Source organism: Herpailurus yagouaroundi, unplaced genomic scaffold, assembly GCF_014898765.1.
Source record: "Herpailurus yagouaroundi ecotype Mexico unplaced genomic scaffold, PumYag 28, whole genome shotgun sequence".
In the NCBI taxonomy this organism is placed as follows: domain Eukaryota; kingdom Metazoa; phylum Chordata; class Mammalia; order Carnivora; family Felidae; genus Herpailurus; species Herpailurus yagouaroundi.
In genome coordinates, this window is record NW_024412376.1 from 157,795,237 (window position 1) to 157,814,697 (window position 19,461).

General features: G+C 36.8%; 1 protein-coding gene across 10 annotated transcripts in view; it reads right to left on the bottom strand.

The window, feature by feature from the left end:
- The window catches only part of CPEB2 (cytoplasmic polyadenylation element binding protein 2), a 68,998-nt gene that overhangs the window by 31,375 nt on the left and 18,162 nt on the right, over positions 1 to 19,461 (bottom strand). For all 10 annotated transcript variants that reach the window (XM_040487747.1, XM_040487755.1, XM_040487730.1 and 7 more), the window contains one exon: positions 6,293 to 6,343. In XM_040487747.1, the coding sequence (XP_040343681.1) occupies positions 6,293 to 6,343 (51 nt within the window). The remainder of the gene's footprint in view (positions 1 to 6,292; positions 6,344 to 19,461) is intronic.

Here is a 19,461-nt window from a genome sequence, read left to right on the forward strand (position 1 = left end):
AGAATTTTGCTGTGGAAATCCTGGAAGACTTATAAAGGCCTTAAAAACACAGGGTCTCAAAGAGATAGCGGATCAACTATGGAAAATCGAGTAGGAATTTTAAAAGAGCTGTCAAAAACAGACTATACAAGAGCGAATTCCCTGCAGTCTTAATCGTTGTATTAAGTGTGGAAATGGTCAATAGGCTCCCAAACGGTCACAGCACAAGTCTAAGAAGTTAGGCTTCCTACTTCTCTCCAGGCATGATCGAAATGATATTAATCCAGTATAGATTTGCTTTACGGAATTTCAGTCATGGGTGTAGAAGACGGATCATTTACAAAGCAAATAAAACTACTCTCATCAAGTTTAAAGTCAAGTTATGAATTATAAGGAAGTAATAACGTGGTCCACAATTCCTGACCTTTTGAGAAAATTAATGACACGACAACCAGTTTATATTCTTAGCTGTTATGTTCTTTGCTGAGGCTACTCAATGCTAAAATAGTCAAAATACGTACGAATGTTCATAGCATCTTAGGTCTCATCTCATTCCTAGGCTTGAACACATTATTTAGAAGAGTTCTCCAACTACCTCATACCTGAGGAATTTTAGAGTTCTGTAAAGAGCTATTGCACTTATTTTCTGGACAACTCTCAAATTCCAGCTCTCTACATTACCAAAAATAGAACTGCCTGCAGATGAAGCTAGATCATGTGAAACACTTCCTATCCCCTGTCATGGAAAGAACCAATCTGCTATCATCACACTAAACAATGGAGTACGGACTCATTTTCCTACCCGAGCTCTTCTCATGTGAATTTCTGTTCCACCATAACTCGGATTCAGAGTTATCAAAAGTTCCCAATGAGAAAAGAAAATCATTAAATTACTATTCATTAAGTTTTAATTAAGGAAGACTTCTTTAAACACTATGCCCCTCCAAACTCATTTAGAATAGGACTTAGGAAAAAAAAGTGAGCAATTTTTGTATAAAAACTATTTAGAACATTCAATTTCAGTTACCTAAGTTTTATAAAACTTATTACTAAAAATTACCACGCATTCAGAAGTGAGGAACTGGCTATTTAGCACACGTGTGTAAATATGTGTGTGTGTGTGTGTGTGTATGTATGTATGTTAGATTATATTTTTTTACATATATGTTTTATTTTATCATTATTTTTTAATGTTTATTTTAGTTTTGAGACAGAGCGTGAGGGGGGGAGGGGCAGAGAGAGAGGGAGACAGAATCTGAAGCAGGCTCCAGGCTCTGAGCTCTCAGCACAGAGCCCGACGTGGGGGTTGAACCCACAGACCGGGCCGTGAGATCATGACCTGAGCTGAAGCTGGACTGAGGCACCCAGGTGCCCCTCCATATACATTTTTTTTTTTAATTTTTTTTTTCAACGTTTTTTATTTATTTTTGGGACAGAGAGAGACAGAGCATGAACGGGGGAGGGGCAGAGAGAGAGGGAGACACAGAATCGGAAACAGGCTCCAGGCTCCCAGCCATCAGCCCAGAGCCTGACGCGGGGCTCGAACTCACGGACCGCGAGATCGTGACCTGGCTGAAGTCGGATGCTTAACCGACTGTGCCACCCAGGCGCCCCTACATTTTTTAAGATAATAATAATAAGGCTTTGAAAAAAAAATTTGTTTTCCTACAAGAGTGAGTTTAAAATTTGGTCCTGAGTTATCAATAATCTCATTTAGGTTCTAACCCATTGCTACCAAAAAAGAAAAAGGATGATTCTGACATTATCTTCAGTGTCTCTGTGCCCTTACATATTGGCTCTTAGCAATGGCTGTGGTACCTGATTTACTGCAGCTGGAGTAACAGATAAGGAAACATAACAAATTAGCCAGAAATATTTAGGTTAAAGTTCTCTTGGTGTGAAACTAAAGAAATTCTTATTTCTTGCTCTGAAAAGCCAAAACCAGGGAGAGAAATATACCCGCAAATTATCCTTTTCAAGATCTAAAATAAATCTGTTATCTACTCTACTTATTTCCATTAGCATAAAAAAGAATTGATTACGTACTCAAATTTCATATTTTCAGGACTTAATACAGTACATTTAGAGACTCTGCCCTCAGAAATACAATTTCACTAAGTTTTCTTAATTAAAAGATAAACATAACCTCTCTCCTTCCAAACAGTAGAGCAAGCCCTTGATTACAAACATAGATGTATATGGCTAATGACAGCAAATTTAAATTTCAAACTAGCTTGCATCCCCCTGTACTTCTGCTATCTGTCTCCCTTTTGAAAAGCCATATGTACTAATAAAAATATAAGCTATTTTTCCTTGGGAGAGGGGTGAGGGGAGCACAACATGATCCAAACAGAAACAAGTACCTGAATGATACATCATTTTGCATTGGTCCTCACTACTATGGAAAACAGGGTGGTTTTATTTTGTTTTTTCCTACTAAGAATAAAATATGTGAGATTTATACACTTGGAAGTACAACATTCAAGCCGTCATTCTAAATTCAGATAGTGCTTGCATTTTGGTTTTTAGACAATCTACCCATTCCTATATAATATTACTTCCCTAAAGTGCTTCTGGATGTTAGGTTTGGACCCCTCTACAATATTTATTAAATTGTAGCAGTCTCCACCAGTCAATTCAACTTGATTTCTAGTTAGATGGAGGAACATGGTCTGTTCAGGAGCCTACCTGCAGTTATATTTCTATGGCATTTTTTTATTGTTAAATTTTGTCTATACAACTTCAAGAGACATATGGATATGGGATACTATCTCTTTTTCTGAGTTAAGAGAGGTTGAAATATAAGGATCTGTTAGAGGTATTTCACAGTTTTACCTAGTCTGACCAACTTCCTGACCTTTACCCCATTCCCTGTTTATCCGTTAAAGGAATATTTCACAGTTTAACTATAATGTTAATTGACCAGGAAGGCAGACTCATGAAAGCTTTTTACAACATTTGCCTTATCTGCATAACAACTACACTAGTATTTATAATATTATTTTTATTAAATGGACTCAAGCCTAGCACCTAATAATAGCCTAGTAACATCATAGATTTCTTCCAGTTCTGTATTTTCTAAGGAATGTTCTCAAATTGTTATAGTCATGCATTTATTATAATATGTATTTGTGCGCCACCAAAGATTGTCTTGGGTACCACATGGGACATGTGCACCACTCCTTAGGGAGCACTGGGAGAGAGTCATTTTGCTTTTGACCCACATTCTGTTCCTATATAGCTTCTTCCAAATGGGTCTGGTTTGACTTTCTGCAGTAACATAAGACAAACCTTCTTTGGTCACTACATATACGTTGAACATCCTTCAAATACTTGAAAACATTGGCTATGTCTTCTTTCAATTTATATTCTCCAACAATTTATGTATTCACAAGACAGGATTAATACTCTTTCAAAGTCATTTTGTCACTGTTCACCATCACCCACTGTCACAGCTAACTCTCACTTTTAGAAACTGTTCTAAACACTTTACATGAATGAATTCCCTCACTTCTCAAAAAACAATCCCCTGAAGCAGGCAGCATTTTATCTCCTTTTGACATAAAGAATCTGAGTCTAACTGAAGTTAGATGAACTGTCCAAGGTCATAGCAAAATTAGGGTTAAATCCAGATAATCTAGCTCCAGAGTCTGTGGTACCAACTACTGTTAACTATTGTTAACCCCACCACCACCACACACACACACACACACAAAACCACTGACTTATAATTTATTGCCAAATACTGATTTTCAAAGTCAATAATATTAGCTACGCTTATTGGTTAAGTAATACAACTTACTTAAGTTGCTAATGATGAGTTCAAATCTGTGACAAAATTTAAAAAGTAGGTCTGTGTATTGAGATGCTACAATTCCTTTAATCAATAATATTTAATAATAATTTAGTACAGGCAGAGGCTTGGTATTGACATCACTTAATTCCCATATTTCCTAGGGAGACAATATGCTAAGAATATAGTTGAACTGTAAGAATTAAAAGCAGCTCAAGGAAAATTTCCCCTTACTCCTTCTTGCCATTTGCCCACTTCTCTCTTCAATGACCTTGATGTCTACAAAAAATTACTTAAATTCTTAATATTCAAATACTTCCCGATCATAATAAATATACCCAATTTCTTGACCTCTGTTCCCCTCTTAACAATGCTCCCAAATGAGCAAAATAATTTTTTTTCTCTCTGGATCAAATTGTCCCTACTGACCTAAACACATTTTGATGTTCTAGTTTCATTATCTCTTCTGTCCCCTACTCCCTTGCCAGAAGAAGTTCAGAATGTCCAGGACAGCTCACTGTATCGAGCACGTAACATGGCTCTGAAGTGGCAGGCTATGAAGAGTGCTCACATAATGAAAAAGCAGATTTGTCCACAAGGTTCAACTCTTGCCTGAAATAAAATATTCTTGTGTCTACTAGGTGATAAAACACTGATAACCTAACATCTAGGTTACTTATGAAGGCTTCAGGCAACTGATGAACTCAATTAGCTTAATAATATTTCGTGTAAAAACAGTGTGGCTCCTAAGCTCTTTGCTCATACATAACTTATGTATTCTATTGTGGTTGCAACATACTTCTGAATCGTGCTAGTGTGGTAGGCACACAGCAATCCCAGATCATCTGTGAATCATCTAACAAACTGTCTCATACAGCACCTTCCTTCAAATGGATCTTAACAGAGTATGTGAAATATTCACAAATTCAAGTTTTTCTACTGACTTGTTTTTAGAAGTTAAAATGGAAATGATCTTTATCACACAGAACGTCCCAAAAGCAAATTATTTGAGGAAGTCAGGATAAATACATAAAGAGCTTGCTGCTTAATCCCATCGTTATTTTATAAATCAAGTTATGAGGATAATACAAAATTATGATCTATTTTCAGTTTGTAAACTCAATTTCATCAATGTAAGTTTTAGTCACAGATACAGAGTTTAGAGACCAGCTACTCAAGTGACGTGTTGTTTTAATTCCATGGTAGAAAAAAAGTTGACTGAAGAAGTCCTGGAATGCGATTTCTAGTGCCCTTCTGGTCAAAGTCTATGTAAGCACCATAATTCACTGAATTCATGAATGCGGCCTGCTGTACTGCTGTAAGGTCCAGCCCAGACACGGCCTCAGCTAGAGAGCACAATTAGGCCCCAGTGTTAGGACCTTGCCAATTTGACCTCTAACCATCCTTCAAGATCCTAACACATACCCCAGGGCTCAGATTACGCTGGCACGTGGTGGGCAACTCAATATATAACAATCTAAAATTGAATGAAGCAATCAATCGCACCACAGACATCCTGCTTCTTCAATTTTTCTCTCATTCCAAAATCCTATCTGACACCTTGCCAATCTCCCAGGAAGCCTGGACTTTATTCCCACCCCTCTGTCACTAGAGTCTTTATTACTTAGTATAAGTTCACAAGGTCTAGCTTTACACTGGCCTTTTTTCAACCTTTGTTCCCCAACCTCCCTATCATCTGTTTTCAACAGAGCTTTAGTTGAAATAGAAGAGCCAAGTCATTCTAATGATATAATTATGTATTTTTTAAGTACTATGTCTATTCTTCCTTCTTTCTACCTCTCTCTCTTTGTCCACCCTCTGATTTAAAAATACCTGTATGAAGGATATTTTCACCTTCCATGTCTACTCCCACAGTCACGGGTGTACTAAGTACTGGGACTTGAAAACAATGTTTGTCCAACAGAAGAACAAACTTTAATAAAGTTTATTTATCCTGTTTCTAACTCTGGTGAAGTTCACTGTGTAAACTTTCTAGTTAGAATAAATTAAGTTAGCGTGATCACCATATTTACAGAGTCACAAGTATATTCATTCCTTAGTTAACAAAAGCACAAGTGCTATACTAAGTAACAAGTTCTACGCACTTTGCAAACATCATCTCATTTAATTCTCATAATAATCCTTGAGATTGTTATTCCCATTTCATAGATGGGAAATGAAGGCTCACAGAAGTTTCTAAACAAAGTCATACCAAAAACTAGAAAGCCAATATTCAAACTCAGGATGATCTCCAAAATCTGTGATCAATGAATTAAATCATACTGTCACAAATACATTGCAATAATTGCTTTGACAGCTAGAATTTATATGCCAGAGATCAGAAATAGGCATATTCCAAACTCCTAATTCTGCTTTCTGTACAGGAAACGCTGTAGCTTTATCTTTATACCTATAAAATATTTAACTTCTATGTATATGCAAGGTATAGAGAACCATGTACTCAATTATATTTATTTATAAAAGTCAACTGGAAACATAAAATGTTTGTATACAACTTACCATTTAACATCAACAGATTATCAGTTCCTGGATGTGGATAGCTCAGTCGACCTTTAAAAAGACACGAAAGGGAAGTTTTAAGATTATGGAGCTATTTGAAAGGCCAAAAAAAAAAAAAAAAAAAAGGGGGAAAATGAATAAGGAGGAAATTACTGAAGACAGTATATTTCTTAAATAAAAAGCTAATGTTTAACTCGAAGCATATTAACCAAAATCATCTTTTGAGATTTGAAACCAAAACATAAAAGAGTTAACCTTAGTTCCCAGATCATATGAGGACAATGTGATTTCAGAGCAATGCCTAGAGAATAAGGCCTACTTGTTTTTTGAAATGTAAGAACAATATGGGTATCCTAGTCCTTCACACTTAATATAGGATATAAACATTTTTAAATATTTTCAAAACTGTTTATAATTCTCTTCACAGCTTTCTTTTTCAAAAAATAAAACCGGAAGGAATTATATTCCTAACTAAAAAACCACCTAAATATTAAAATAAAAGATGAGTAGCAAAAACTCATCACAACTTGCCATTTAATTCAACAGTTTTATATATAGCTGTATGTAAATAAGGAAGTTTGATAAAAACATCTTAAACATATTATAAATGATATTGCAAGTTTAACCTGTTCAAAGTTTACAACTGATATAATAAAAATATAAAAAATGAAAATACTAAGGTTTAAGAGCATAGTAGCCTCCTATTTCCTTTGAGTCATTCCTCATACGAGAGCTCTGCACTTGATACATGCGGAAAGGATGACAGGACCGTAGACCACTGTGGCAAAGAAAAAAGGTATGCAGGGACACTCTGCGGTTTATTCAGCATTTCTACATCGTAACACTTGTTTGACTAAATGCCAACATTAAGGATGATCGTTGTTTAGAGTCCATTAAAATACTTTCCTCTAATAGAGGACTTTCCTCTAATGCCTGAATCTCTGATGGACTATTAGAAAGGTTCATTAAAATCCACTGAGAAAGTTACTAGAATGAAATGTCTGTGCGATGGCACGTCAGCAGTTTTCAGTGCAGCCCCTTTGCAGACCCTGTGATGGTGCAGGATGCACAGCCGTCAGAAGAGTGACCAGGAACTCTCCGCATGAATCTGACATGATTAGTAAGGAGCACAGATTAACTGTGTCTAGCTTTACCACCTCAGCAAGCACCCTACACACTCTGAGGCCCTGTATTACGCCCACACATCCCATACAAAACAGAGGCTTTTGTTTTAATTATGAAACTAAAGAACTTGATCACCTGCCAGTGGGGGAGATAATTCAATTTTAACATTAAAATATACATATTAGACATATACTTATAGATAGACATGTACACCTATGCATATACACACACTTCATCTGGGCTCTAATTTAACCACAGCAGATTCTGTTTTTAGACTCAACAGGTGAAACAAATGTTACTGTCCTTCAAAAGACAATGCACTCTTATTTACTTCTGCATTTCACATGACACCAGCTAAACTGATAAAGCAGCCATACTCTAAAAACACACAATAAGTCTATTGTTGTTAATATTTTGGTACGGAGTGAGAAATAAGACAGTACGTACAAAAGGTACCAAATACAGAGTTAGAAAGCAGAACTTTCCTAAACTGGATTTCAATATCACGGAGCGTTACTTTGCCTCAAGCATCGTAGCTTACTTTGGAAATATGCCTATTTCTAAACATCTTGTTGCACATGACCAAATTTAGAGAATAATTTAAGGCCATGAAAAAATGCGGTTATTTCTGACTTGAGATGAAAATCACAACCCCTACAAAAGTGGTAACCCGTACTGCTGTTCACTGTAACAAACTCATTGTCTTGTATACCTACAAGTGTATAGGATGCAGAATATACAAATAAGAATGAGTCTCTGTTTATGATGTAGTATGAAAGACAGAGAGAAACAACTTCAATAAAGCCTGCCAAGTGTTAAAAGAATTATGTATAGCACGCTGTATGAAGAACACAAGGAATATTTAACCAAGGCCATAGATTCAGGGAAGACCTCCTCGAAAAGTAAACTGCACAAAGCTTTAAGCCTGGTTCCACTTCAAAAGACACTCAACGTTGAATCGCCACATAACTATCCTGTAACAGGTTGATTGTTCACTTTACTTATCCCAAGACACAAGTATATTTTCATTGCTAATAGTCTTTTGACTTCTTGGCTCTGAATGGACTTAAAAGGCACACCTTACACAAAAACTTCAAAAGACAGATACCTATTTGCAGAATGTGTATTTGTATACATGTTCTACAATACAGTACTCCAAACAGGAAAATCTCTCAATATAATTAGCCAAACACACCAAAATGAAATAAACAAATCAGACTTGTTTTTAAATTATCTGGTCCCTTTTCCTCAATCACAGCAAAATATCAATACATCTTTACAAGTTAAATTTATAGATAATTTACTTTTACCTGGGATACCATTAAAATAACTTCCACTAAGAACATGCCAATTTATAGTAATAGCTAAAATTTGAGGGCTCGCTCCATGCCAGGAGCTTTTCTAAGTTTTTTTCAACCAATCGTTTAATCCTATGATGATGTGTGATTTAGGTACTACTATCTTCTCCTCTGAAGATAAAGACCCTGTGCAAGGTTAAAAAACTTGCTCAAGGTTACACCACTGGCAGATATGATCCTAGACAGCGTGGCTCCATACTCTTAATCACTATCTTGTAATGACTTCCTAGTTGATAAAATATAGAGAAAGATAGGTATGGTTGGATATAGGGCAAATTCCTATGCTAAATCCATTACAAAATTCATGGGATGATTATGAAGTATGTATTAGGTAACTTATACGTTAACACAGAAAAAACACACATTGGTATAAAATTGGTTCCTCCCTATTGTGTAAAAAGCCCAGTGGCGCAGAGATTGCTAGCTGCACACTGACACCTATACCTGTCAATAATGGGAACCCCAAATCCTAGATAAGCACAGAAGTGCCCAGAGTTACTCCCTTGTAGCTAACGTGTGCCCACGTGAGTAAGATCTGGCCAATGGGATGTAAAACAAAATTGTTATGTGCAGTTTCTGGGAAGTATCCTGGAAGGGAAGATCTTCTCTTTCCTTTACCTTCTTCCTGCTTGCTGGGATGCAGATGTGATGGCTAAACTGAATCAGCCATATTAGCTTGAGGCCGAAGCTGGGTGGTAAGGACAGCAGAACAAAAAGACAGGCGCCTAGATCCATGAACAACACTACCCTACTTCTAGGTGTGGTATTCTTTTGGAAGAGGAAAATACTTCTGTCTTGTTTAAGCTGCTCTGTGTTTTCTGTTGTCCCAGAAGAACCTAACCTTACAAATAAAGCCCTCTAGTACAAATTTGTGCAAACTGAATTTTAGGGAACCAGGTTATACTTTATTATTGTGAAAATATGATAAAGCATAATAATTTCATTGTAGTTTTAATATGGCTACAATTAATGGGTATCTACTGCCTCTTGGCACTTCTTTTACATTAAGATACTATGAAATTTAAAATAAATAACTTTCAAAAATATGTATTTATTCTTAGCTATCAGTGAATAATTAGAGGAGCTACAGTATCTTTAAAATTATCTTACTAGTCTATTGTCATTTTAATTATCTGTATAACACGTATAAACAAGGCAATACACGTTGGCCATTTTAGATGTATATTCAAGCAGCCAAAACACAGAAGTATGACAACTGCATACAATTCATCACATATAGACAAATCACCAATTACTAAAATTTGAAACAATGCTGTATTTAAAGACATGCAGTAAACTAAGCCAGCATTAAAAACGATTTCATACACATTTAAGTTCTTTCACCAAACTACCTACTTAGTCTCAATAAAATGCACTTAAAAATAGAGATGATAAAAAATGACATGTCACTTCTCAGATTTAAACATACTTTTAAAATTACAGAAATGTGAATTAGAAAGGATAAAATGCAGCAGTTTCCCAACATCTCTTAATGTTTGTGTAGCCTTAAGCTGAAAGTCCCAAAATAACCTCCAGCAACCCATTTGCTGAAGCATCGTATTTCCCTTCCCAGATATCATACTCTCTTGGTTTCCTCTCACTAGCTATTCCTTAAATACTCTCTGCTGTGTCTTCCTCCTCAGCTTTGCAAAATGCTGAAGCCCCAGTGTTCAGTCCTGGGACTTCTCTTTCCACACGGCCTCCCTAGGTGATACCATCTACTACCCAAGCTCCATGCATCATCTCTGAGCAGATGACTCCACTTGTATCTCTAACTGCAACCTCTATATCTCAATCCCATACTTCCCCAGATTAGCACAGAGCACCGTCTTCCTTCCATATGGATGCTCATCCCCAAACCCTGGGTTGCCTCCACACCTCACAGTGTGTAATCTGTGTACAAATCTGCCAACAAATCCTCACTGCTCGATTTATAAACACAGACCTAGATCTGATTGCTCTTCACAAGCTCCTTCATGGTTTCCCCGGCCCAAGCCATCTCCATCTCTTCACAGACTACTAGAATAACCTGACAGTCTAGTCTCCATTCGGCAGCCTGAGAGATCCTTTTCAAGCCTCCATCAGCTCAGGTTTCTCTATTACTCAAAACCCTCCCAGGCTTAGAATAAATATCTGGCCTCTCATCCCCTACCATTCTAACCACGTTGGCCTCTTTGCTGTTCCTCAAACATGCCAGGCATACTGCCATTTCAGGATCTGTAGATTTCCTCTTCTATTTAAAATGCATTTGTCCAGATATGACCAAAGCCTATACCTCTCACTTCATTCAGGTGTTTAAAAGATGCCATCAGAGACCATCCTAAAATAGCAGTTTCTTTCTCTATCTGTATTTTTTTTCTTCATAGCATTGACTCTTATTATCTCCACCCTTCATTAAAACAGAAGACTCATGAGGGCAGGACTCTTGTCTTTTTTATTCTCTACTGTATCTCTACCATCTAAAACAGAGCCTAGTAGAGGTGCCTGGGTGGCTAGTCGGTTAAGTGTCTGACTTCGGCTCAGGTCATGATCTTGTGGTTTGTGAGTTCAAGCCCTTGTTGGGCTCTGTGTTGACAGCTCAGAGCCTGGAGCCTGCTTCGGATTCTGTGTCTCCCTCTCTCTCTGCCCCTCCCCTGCTTGTTCTCTCTCTCTCTCTCTCTCTCTCTCTCTCTCTCTCTCTCTCTCTCGTTAAAAATAAACATTAAAAATTAAATAAATGAATAAATAAAACAGAGCCTAGTACATAACAGACCCTTAAGTATTTGCTAAATTGATGGACGAAATTATCTCATTCTATTATATGAATTACATAGTACTAAACACGTATTTGTATGTGGGACATTCTCTCATTCTCTCAGTAAATGTAAAAATTGCAGAGTAAGTTTTTATCAGTTCATTTCTACGCCTCTTAAAATGGTGAGAGGGAGGAAGACAAGTCTTGCTTTTGTTGCTCTCTGTCAAGATGAATTTTTTCCTTTCTCCACAAATATTCTTTTTTTTTTTAAAGAATACATCCAAAATATGATCTCCAAAGCCCCAATATTCACAGTTGATGATGCCAACCCATTCCTCATTAGTGATGATTAAAATTACTAAAGAACAATGTTACACATTCTGCCAACTACTTTCAACAGAAAAAAAAAATTTTAACCACATATTAGAATCATAAGGAGATTGGGTTACAATTATTATGAAACCAAATACTAAGAGAGGCAGTATGCTAAGGTGGTTAAAAACACAAACTCCAGAGTTCTATCACTTCCTAGCATTGCCACTTGGACAATTATTGTTAGTAAGCCACAACAGTCACCCGAATGGAAGATAAAATATCTACATCTTAGGTGTGAGAATCATGTTTAAGTTAATACATGTAAAGTCCTCAGAGCAGTGTTTGACATACATCAAGTGCTTAATGCATGATATGTACCATACGTTTTATATTGTGTGTATGTGTGTGTTTCTTATACACACAAACATATTGTACAAATGAAAAGATTCTTCTTACATGCTTTAAATACAAAGCATTGCTCCCACTGGTTTGGTAGACTCTCCTAATATTTTATCATTGTCTATGCTTTACCTTTATTTCCAAATCTAATTAGAAAAAAAAAAAATGGTTCGTAGGAAGTCTGGTGAAATCCACTTAGAATGTGGTCATTACCAACCTTGAATAACTCCAATCTCTGCTCAGATCCAAGGGGCAGGACAGTCATTCCTGACCTCACTCCCAAATCTCAATGCAAGCCTCATAAAAGCCTAAGAATAAGATCATACAAATGCAGAAAAGACCCTTAGATCCAAAGTACCAGATCCCAAGAGAGCAACAGAATCATTCCTTAATAAAAACCATCGATCTAAGTTTCCGGGAAAATTAATCTAGTTAACTCACTCTTAAAGCAGGGCCCCATCATAAATTTTCTTCACTGAATAATGATTTACAACTTTTAAAACTTTTATCTAATTAATATTAGAAAATAAACTAAGAAACATCATGGAATATAGAATATCAAAAAGTTTGTTTCAAGTAAAGTATAACCACAAAAAGAAAGACAACAGCAACAGAGGCTAAACTTAAGTCATTAATCATCATAATGTGTCATCATAAAGTTATTCCAATAAAACTGGTACTAATTAAGATCTATCAAATTAACATTAAAATCAGGTTGAACTAATGGTTGCAAAACTTTAACCTATAATAGTTGTATAAATGAAAATAATATTAAGAATAACAAATAGGCAATCAAGCATTGCCAGTAGCAGTGTTAAATGGCATAAAACCTAAAATTAAGTCAGCAATATATACCTAGAATCTCAAAAATATATATATTAAGCCTATTCTATGGAAATAAACACAAAAAGCTCACTGATTTTCATTTAAGAATTTGAAATACCTAAATTTCCAACTGTAGGGAAATGGTTATGTAAACTATTTTAAATGCATGTAAGTAATTTTTAAGTTTTAAGTAGATATTGACAAAAAATATGACTCCTTGTAGAAAAATGTTCAATCGTTCAACCAATAATTTATTGAGCCCTTTCTATTTGTTTGGAACTATAATAAATGTTGACTCAAGATAGAGCAAAAACAGAGGTGTTCACTGCTCCCATGACACAGTGTCGTGTGAAAGATACATTAAAAAAGAAAACAAGCTACTGAATCAAAAATAAATGAGCAAGGCACTCCATTTAAAAGGAATAGAATTCTTTAACAATCTTTAATAAAGTAAGCTACTACTGACTAAGCATGTTGGGGGGCTTCACCAAAAAGATAAATAGACTAGGGATTACAGAGACTTCCAACTGAACATGGAGGACTGAATGCCTGTGTCCATCTTTGCTGCTTTCTGAAACCCCTAAAAATGGCGTCATGGAAGTTTTAAAGAGGCATAACCCCATCAGGACAAATAAAATGAGACAGGATCACAGAAGAACTATGTCACCAAATTTTTGGAAGCTGTGAACAGGAATGGTTGAGTGGTTAACTGCCTGTGTAGACCAGAAATCACTGAAATCTCTGACACCTATACTGGTGCGTGTCTGGGAAGACTATCCAGAAACAAGCCATTTACCACAATAGACACCTGGAGAGCTTCCAGAATAAGAAGCTCTAGTTATCACTACGAGTAGATGTGGGGTGGAACTGAACACGGGAAAGTCGAGGACTGCTTTTTAGTTTAAAAAAAATTTTTTTTCCAACGTTTTTATTTATTTTTGGGACAGAGAGAGACAGAGCATGAACGGGGGAGGGGCAGAGAGAGAGGGAGACACAGAATCGGAAACAGGCTCCAGGCTCTGAGCCATCAGCCCAGAGCCCGACGCGGGGCTCGAACTCACGGACCTCGAGATCGTGACCTGGCTGAAGTCGGACGCTTAACCGACTGCGCCACCCAGGCGCCCCTCTTTTTAGTTTTTAAAAGAATCAGAGAGACACACAGCCCTCTCTCTGGCTTTTCTAAGAAGGCGAGAAGTCAGGCCTCTAGCTCCCAGACAGAAGAATGGACGACATACATCCGGTGTTCATTTCCCAGACTGAAAGAAAAGACCTAGAAACAGACATTGTGGGAGTTCCACCTGGTTGGCTTATAGCAATGCTCACTGGTTTGTCAATCCCAACTACACACACAGAGCTTCCAATCATCATTTTTGTGTCTCATCTTTAAAAATGAACAGACATCAAAAGTCCATAAGATATGTGACGGACACCTCCAGCATGAATGAAAGAACAAAACCAAACAAACAGAAAAGAGGAACGTAGAAGTATAAACATTGCAAGGAAATGGAAAAATAATCCACAAACACTACAATATAGTGTTTAAAGATAAGCACACCAGAAAAAAAGTATCAAGGAAGAAAAGGAAAGTTCAATGGCTTTTTTAAAGAGGGTCCTAAAAGTTCTTCAGAGAAAAATTTTGAAATAGAAAAATCAATAAAAGGGTTGAAGAGTAACAAATGAGGAAATGTCTCCCAAAGTAAAACAAAAGATAAAGCAATGGAAAACAGGCAAGTAGATGAGTATAGGAGGTTAACTATTTGAAGAACAGGATTTCCAGAAAGAAAAATATTAAAAATAGAAGGGAAGAAATGATCAAAATGCCAAAAATGTCCAAGAATTGAAAGAAATGCATCTCCAAATTAAAAAGGCCCAATGGATGTGCAGTGAAGGAAAGAAATGGAAGGAAGGAAGGAAGGAAGGAAGGAAGGAAGACAGGGCTCCCCTATGCATACACATAAGAAGATCCATACTTCGTTATTAAGAAATTTCAGAACCGCAGGCACGAAAATATCCTAAAAGCTTCCAGAAAGAAAGACAAAAATTTTAAAAACACAAAACAAGGCAATCGATCATACAAATTAACAGGTATCATGATGGTAATATACTTATGGTAACCTTGAGAGATAAAAGACAATGAAGCATGCTTTCAGTGTTCGCAATTACAAACATGTAATTCCACACCAGCCTATCATCTTACATAGTAGAATAAACACGTTTTCATACGTATGAGATCTAAAATATATGTCCCACCTGAAGGAAGGTACTATAAAACAGGCCCAATAAAACAAAGGTATAGACCACTAAGAAAAGAGTATAGAGATCAGGACAAGGATCCCACAGGAAAAGGAACTCTCAGCATTCTAGAAGTCCCACAGTGACAGTTATGAAAGGCTGCAGAAGGATGCCTTCAACAGCAGGAAAAAAAAATCAATCTAAGATTATTTGATGTTTTTAGAGGTATTGAAGGAAGCTTCAGGGTTCTATTGATAAATTTTGGGATGAATCAGTGACAAGTACTTAGATAACAAAGCAATCAAACCAAAAGAGACAATGATTAATTCCAAGAAAAAGAAGAAAAAAGTTACATTACAGTACAAAACAGATGAGGTTCACCCATGAGTATCTGCATTTTCATGGCAAAACACCTCTTGATTTAATGTTTATTTATTTTTGAGAGACAGAAAGAGACAGCATGAGCGGGGGAGGGGCAGAGAGAGAGAGGGAGACATAGAACATGAAGCAGGCTCCAAGCTGTCAGCATAGAGCCCAACGCGGGGCTACAACTCACGAGCCGAGCCGTGAGATCACGACCTGAGCCGAAGTTGGGTGCTTAACCAACTGAGCAACCCAGGCGTCCCAATACATTTCCTGATTTAAACAAAAATGATCCTATAATCATTTGGAGAGGACAGAACAGGGTAAGTGTTGGGGGATGGGCAAGTCAAAGTTCACAGTCAACAGATAATACCAAAAATGTAGGAAATTTAGAAGCCTCAGCATATTATTAACAAACGATTACATGAAGAATCCATTAAAAAAAACATTGAAAGTTAGCTACCTACCTCTAAGGAATGGGAATCTGAAGCAAAGAGAAAAAAATGAGAGAAGACTTCTATTTTTTGTTATAGAAGCCTTATGGCGCTATTTGACTTTTTAACTCAGGTACATATCAAACCAGGTTTGAGGGAAGATAAAAGATTTGACTATTGCAAATATTTTAAGCTTATATGTAGTAGACAAAGATTAGAAAAAATTATACACCAACATATCAAGCATGGTTGGTTATTTTAGTTTGTGGAAATAACTGATGATTGAAAAATTCTTCCAGATTTCCCAAATTTTCTTTAATGAACACATACTACTTTTTTTGTAATAAGAAAATAAACATTTAAAAAAGGATAAAGTCCTATACTCTAGAGGGAAATCCTTCATTAGAGATTCTCCGATACCCTTCAAATACTAAAAGCAACTAAAATTCATAGGCCTAATTATCCCAAGTACCCACTTTTACCGTGACAAATTCTATATGAAAAATGTTGTGTTTCTTGACTTTCAACCTAAAAATAAGAGTTATGAGCCCATAATTAAAGTCTTAATGAAGATTTGTGGTGAAAACAGGCTTTTAGTAAACCCATATAAGCTCTGAATAAATAAATGTGATTTTAAGAAAATTCGCTGTGGTTTCTGAATGGTTTTAGTTTTAAAGAAGAAAAACTGCATATTGTTGTAATTCAAATTGCATAAACAGCCAAAACTGCCTGAAGAAATAACAATTTGTTTTCAAATTTAATAATATTGTTGCTAACTACTTATTGTTGCAACTACCTGAAAAGAAATATAAATAAATAAAACTTAAAAAATCTCTATTTATGATACTATACTTCACGTAAATTTTCTTTTTTTTTTTTTTTAATTTTTTTTTCAACGTTTATTTATTTTTGGGACAGAGAGAGACAGAGCATGAACGGGGGAGGGGCAGAGAGAGAGGGAGACACAGAATCGGTAACAGGCTCCAGGCTCTGAGCCATCAGCCCTGACGCGGGGCTCGAACTCAGGGCCTGCGAGATCGTGACCTGGCTGAAGTCGGATGCTTAACCGACTGCGCCACCCAGGCTCCCCTCACGTAAATTTTCTAAAACAAGAACTTTTACAACCATGTTTTCACAACTTCCTCTTTAATCTGCAGACATTCTCACAGAAAACAAAAGTTAAAATCTTGAAAGTTGTACTTTTCTTGAGATGAATTCAATTCTGAGTAGTTTGAAGGGTAAAGTATTAAGGTATGAGGCATATTACAAGGATCAACAGCAAGCATCTCTTAATGTCAAAATAATGAAATGTGCACGGCTTCGATATAAATATGATTTTTTTCAAAGTTAATGATTTTTTTTCTTATTTACCAAGGCCTGTGGTCTGTAGGAAAAAATAAAAACAAATGAAATCCAGGGGAAAGTACGCGCAAATTCGACTCCTTTTTAAAAAGAAATATTTTGGGGATGCTGGGGTGGCTCACTCGGTTGAGTGTCTGACTCGTGGGTTCGAGCCCTGCATCAGGCTTTGCGCTGACAGTGTGGAGCCTGCTTGGGATCCTCTCTCTCCTTCCCTCTCTGCCCCTCCCCACTTGTGTGTCCTCTCTCTCTCTCTCAAAATAAATAAACATTAAAGAAAAAAAAAGGAAACATTTTCTTTAAAGATTGAAAGCATATATACAGCAATCCCTCTTTGATGATCTTTTTTTCAAGACATGTCATTATACGTGATTTGCACTTTCTGGAACTCCTGAAAAGTTTACTCCAGGAAACACAAGTGGGCCGAACCAAGTAAAATCTGTTCTGAAGGATGCCTTCCACTCTCTGCCAGAGAAATCAGTGAAGGCAGTGTACCAGGAGCTTAAGAGAATCAACAGAACTGCTGGGGCATATAGATGATTGGTATTAGTTTTAGTCTGCACTTTGCTGTGTTTTAATAATGTCATTAAAATGTTTACAACTTCCAATAGATCTCTTTCATCTTGTTCCCCTGTTCCAGAGTGTCTCCAAGTGTGCTCTCTGCACAGGCCGCAGGGCACAATCTCTGGGACTGGGCTCCTGAAACCCGCCTGATACACATGCTCTCAGAGTTTGAGAATCTCTGCCCAGCTCAACACTTCTTAGGTTCAAAAATGTAAATTCTCACACCAGAGACTTTCGGAAATTTATACAAGGTATTTTCTGACTTAGTACTACAAATTTACATTACGGCCAGCTGAAGAGAACCAGAGGGAAAAGAAGAGTAGAAGAAAAGAGGCAAGAATTGATTTGGTACTACCACAACCATTTAGCACCTTACACAGAAGCAATTCCTTATCTTCTCAGTGAAACAGCACAGATTCTACTTCAGGAGTCTTGGAAAATAGGAGCTTAGCAGTCAAGTGATAAAAATGATGCTAGACGCAAAAATACATAGTAAATAAAGTTCTGAAGGCATCCACTTTTAAACATGTGTTGGCATAAAATCCTACTCTAAATCCTTTTTCCTGATTCCTTTAAGTTGTTTAGGGAACACTGGTAAAGTCATTGTGAATTGCTAAAGCGGATACTTCCGAGAACTGTAATATTAAACTGCACTGCTATCCACAGTTTTCGAATCATTTTTTTTTTTTAGCTGAAATTAATTTTTTCTTTTTTCCTCTTATCCTTTTGGGGAGGGGGATAAGCAAATTTTGGTAAAAATGCTTACACAGTAAGACATTTTTGCAGATTGCTGAGGGCAGGGAGGATAGAGAGCTTAACAATAATCACCGTCTTGTTCTTTTGTTTAAAGCAGAATGAACTGACCCACACATACATAGCAAGATCACAGATTATTTAACATGGGTATGCAAAAACAAAACTGCAAAATTGCGAAACTGCAGTTGGCAAAGCATGATTTGCTTTAAGCATTAAAAGAATCTGTATTTGTTCTTCCTTTGAAAAGAAAAATATTGGCCAAGAATGAAGACGGTCATCAGAAAATGAGATGTTAATGGCAAGAAACCAATGCAGAATAAATAAAAACAGATCAGTGTCACGAATACTAAGGAAAGCATAAAACGGTGTGTTAGTGCTCACGATCTGGAGAAGACAGCACCTGCTCCCTAGGGCTGAGCAGTTATATCCAGTTATAGCCAGTCAGCATCAGGTAGCCCTAAATGAGCTATGCCAGGACTGTCTGCTTTCAGTTCCTCAAATGTGACAAGCTCTTCCATACATCCCGGCCCCTCTGTCTAGCTGACACTTTCCGCCAGTAGTTTATCATCTTTGTGCTGTTCAAGCTTAAGGTCTTAGCTTTCTTCACTCCACAGATGAATTAAGTATCTCTCTCCCTTTACTTATGACCTACCCAAGCACCTTATCATCTCCCTCCATGGCACTTCAAACACTCTGGTTATAGAT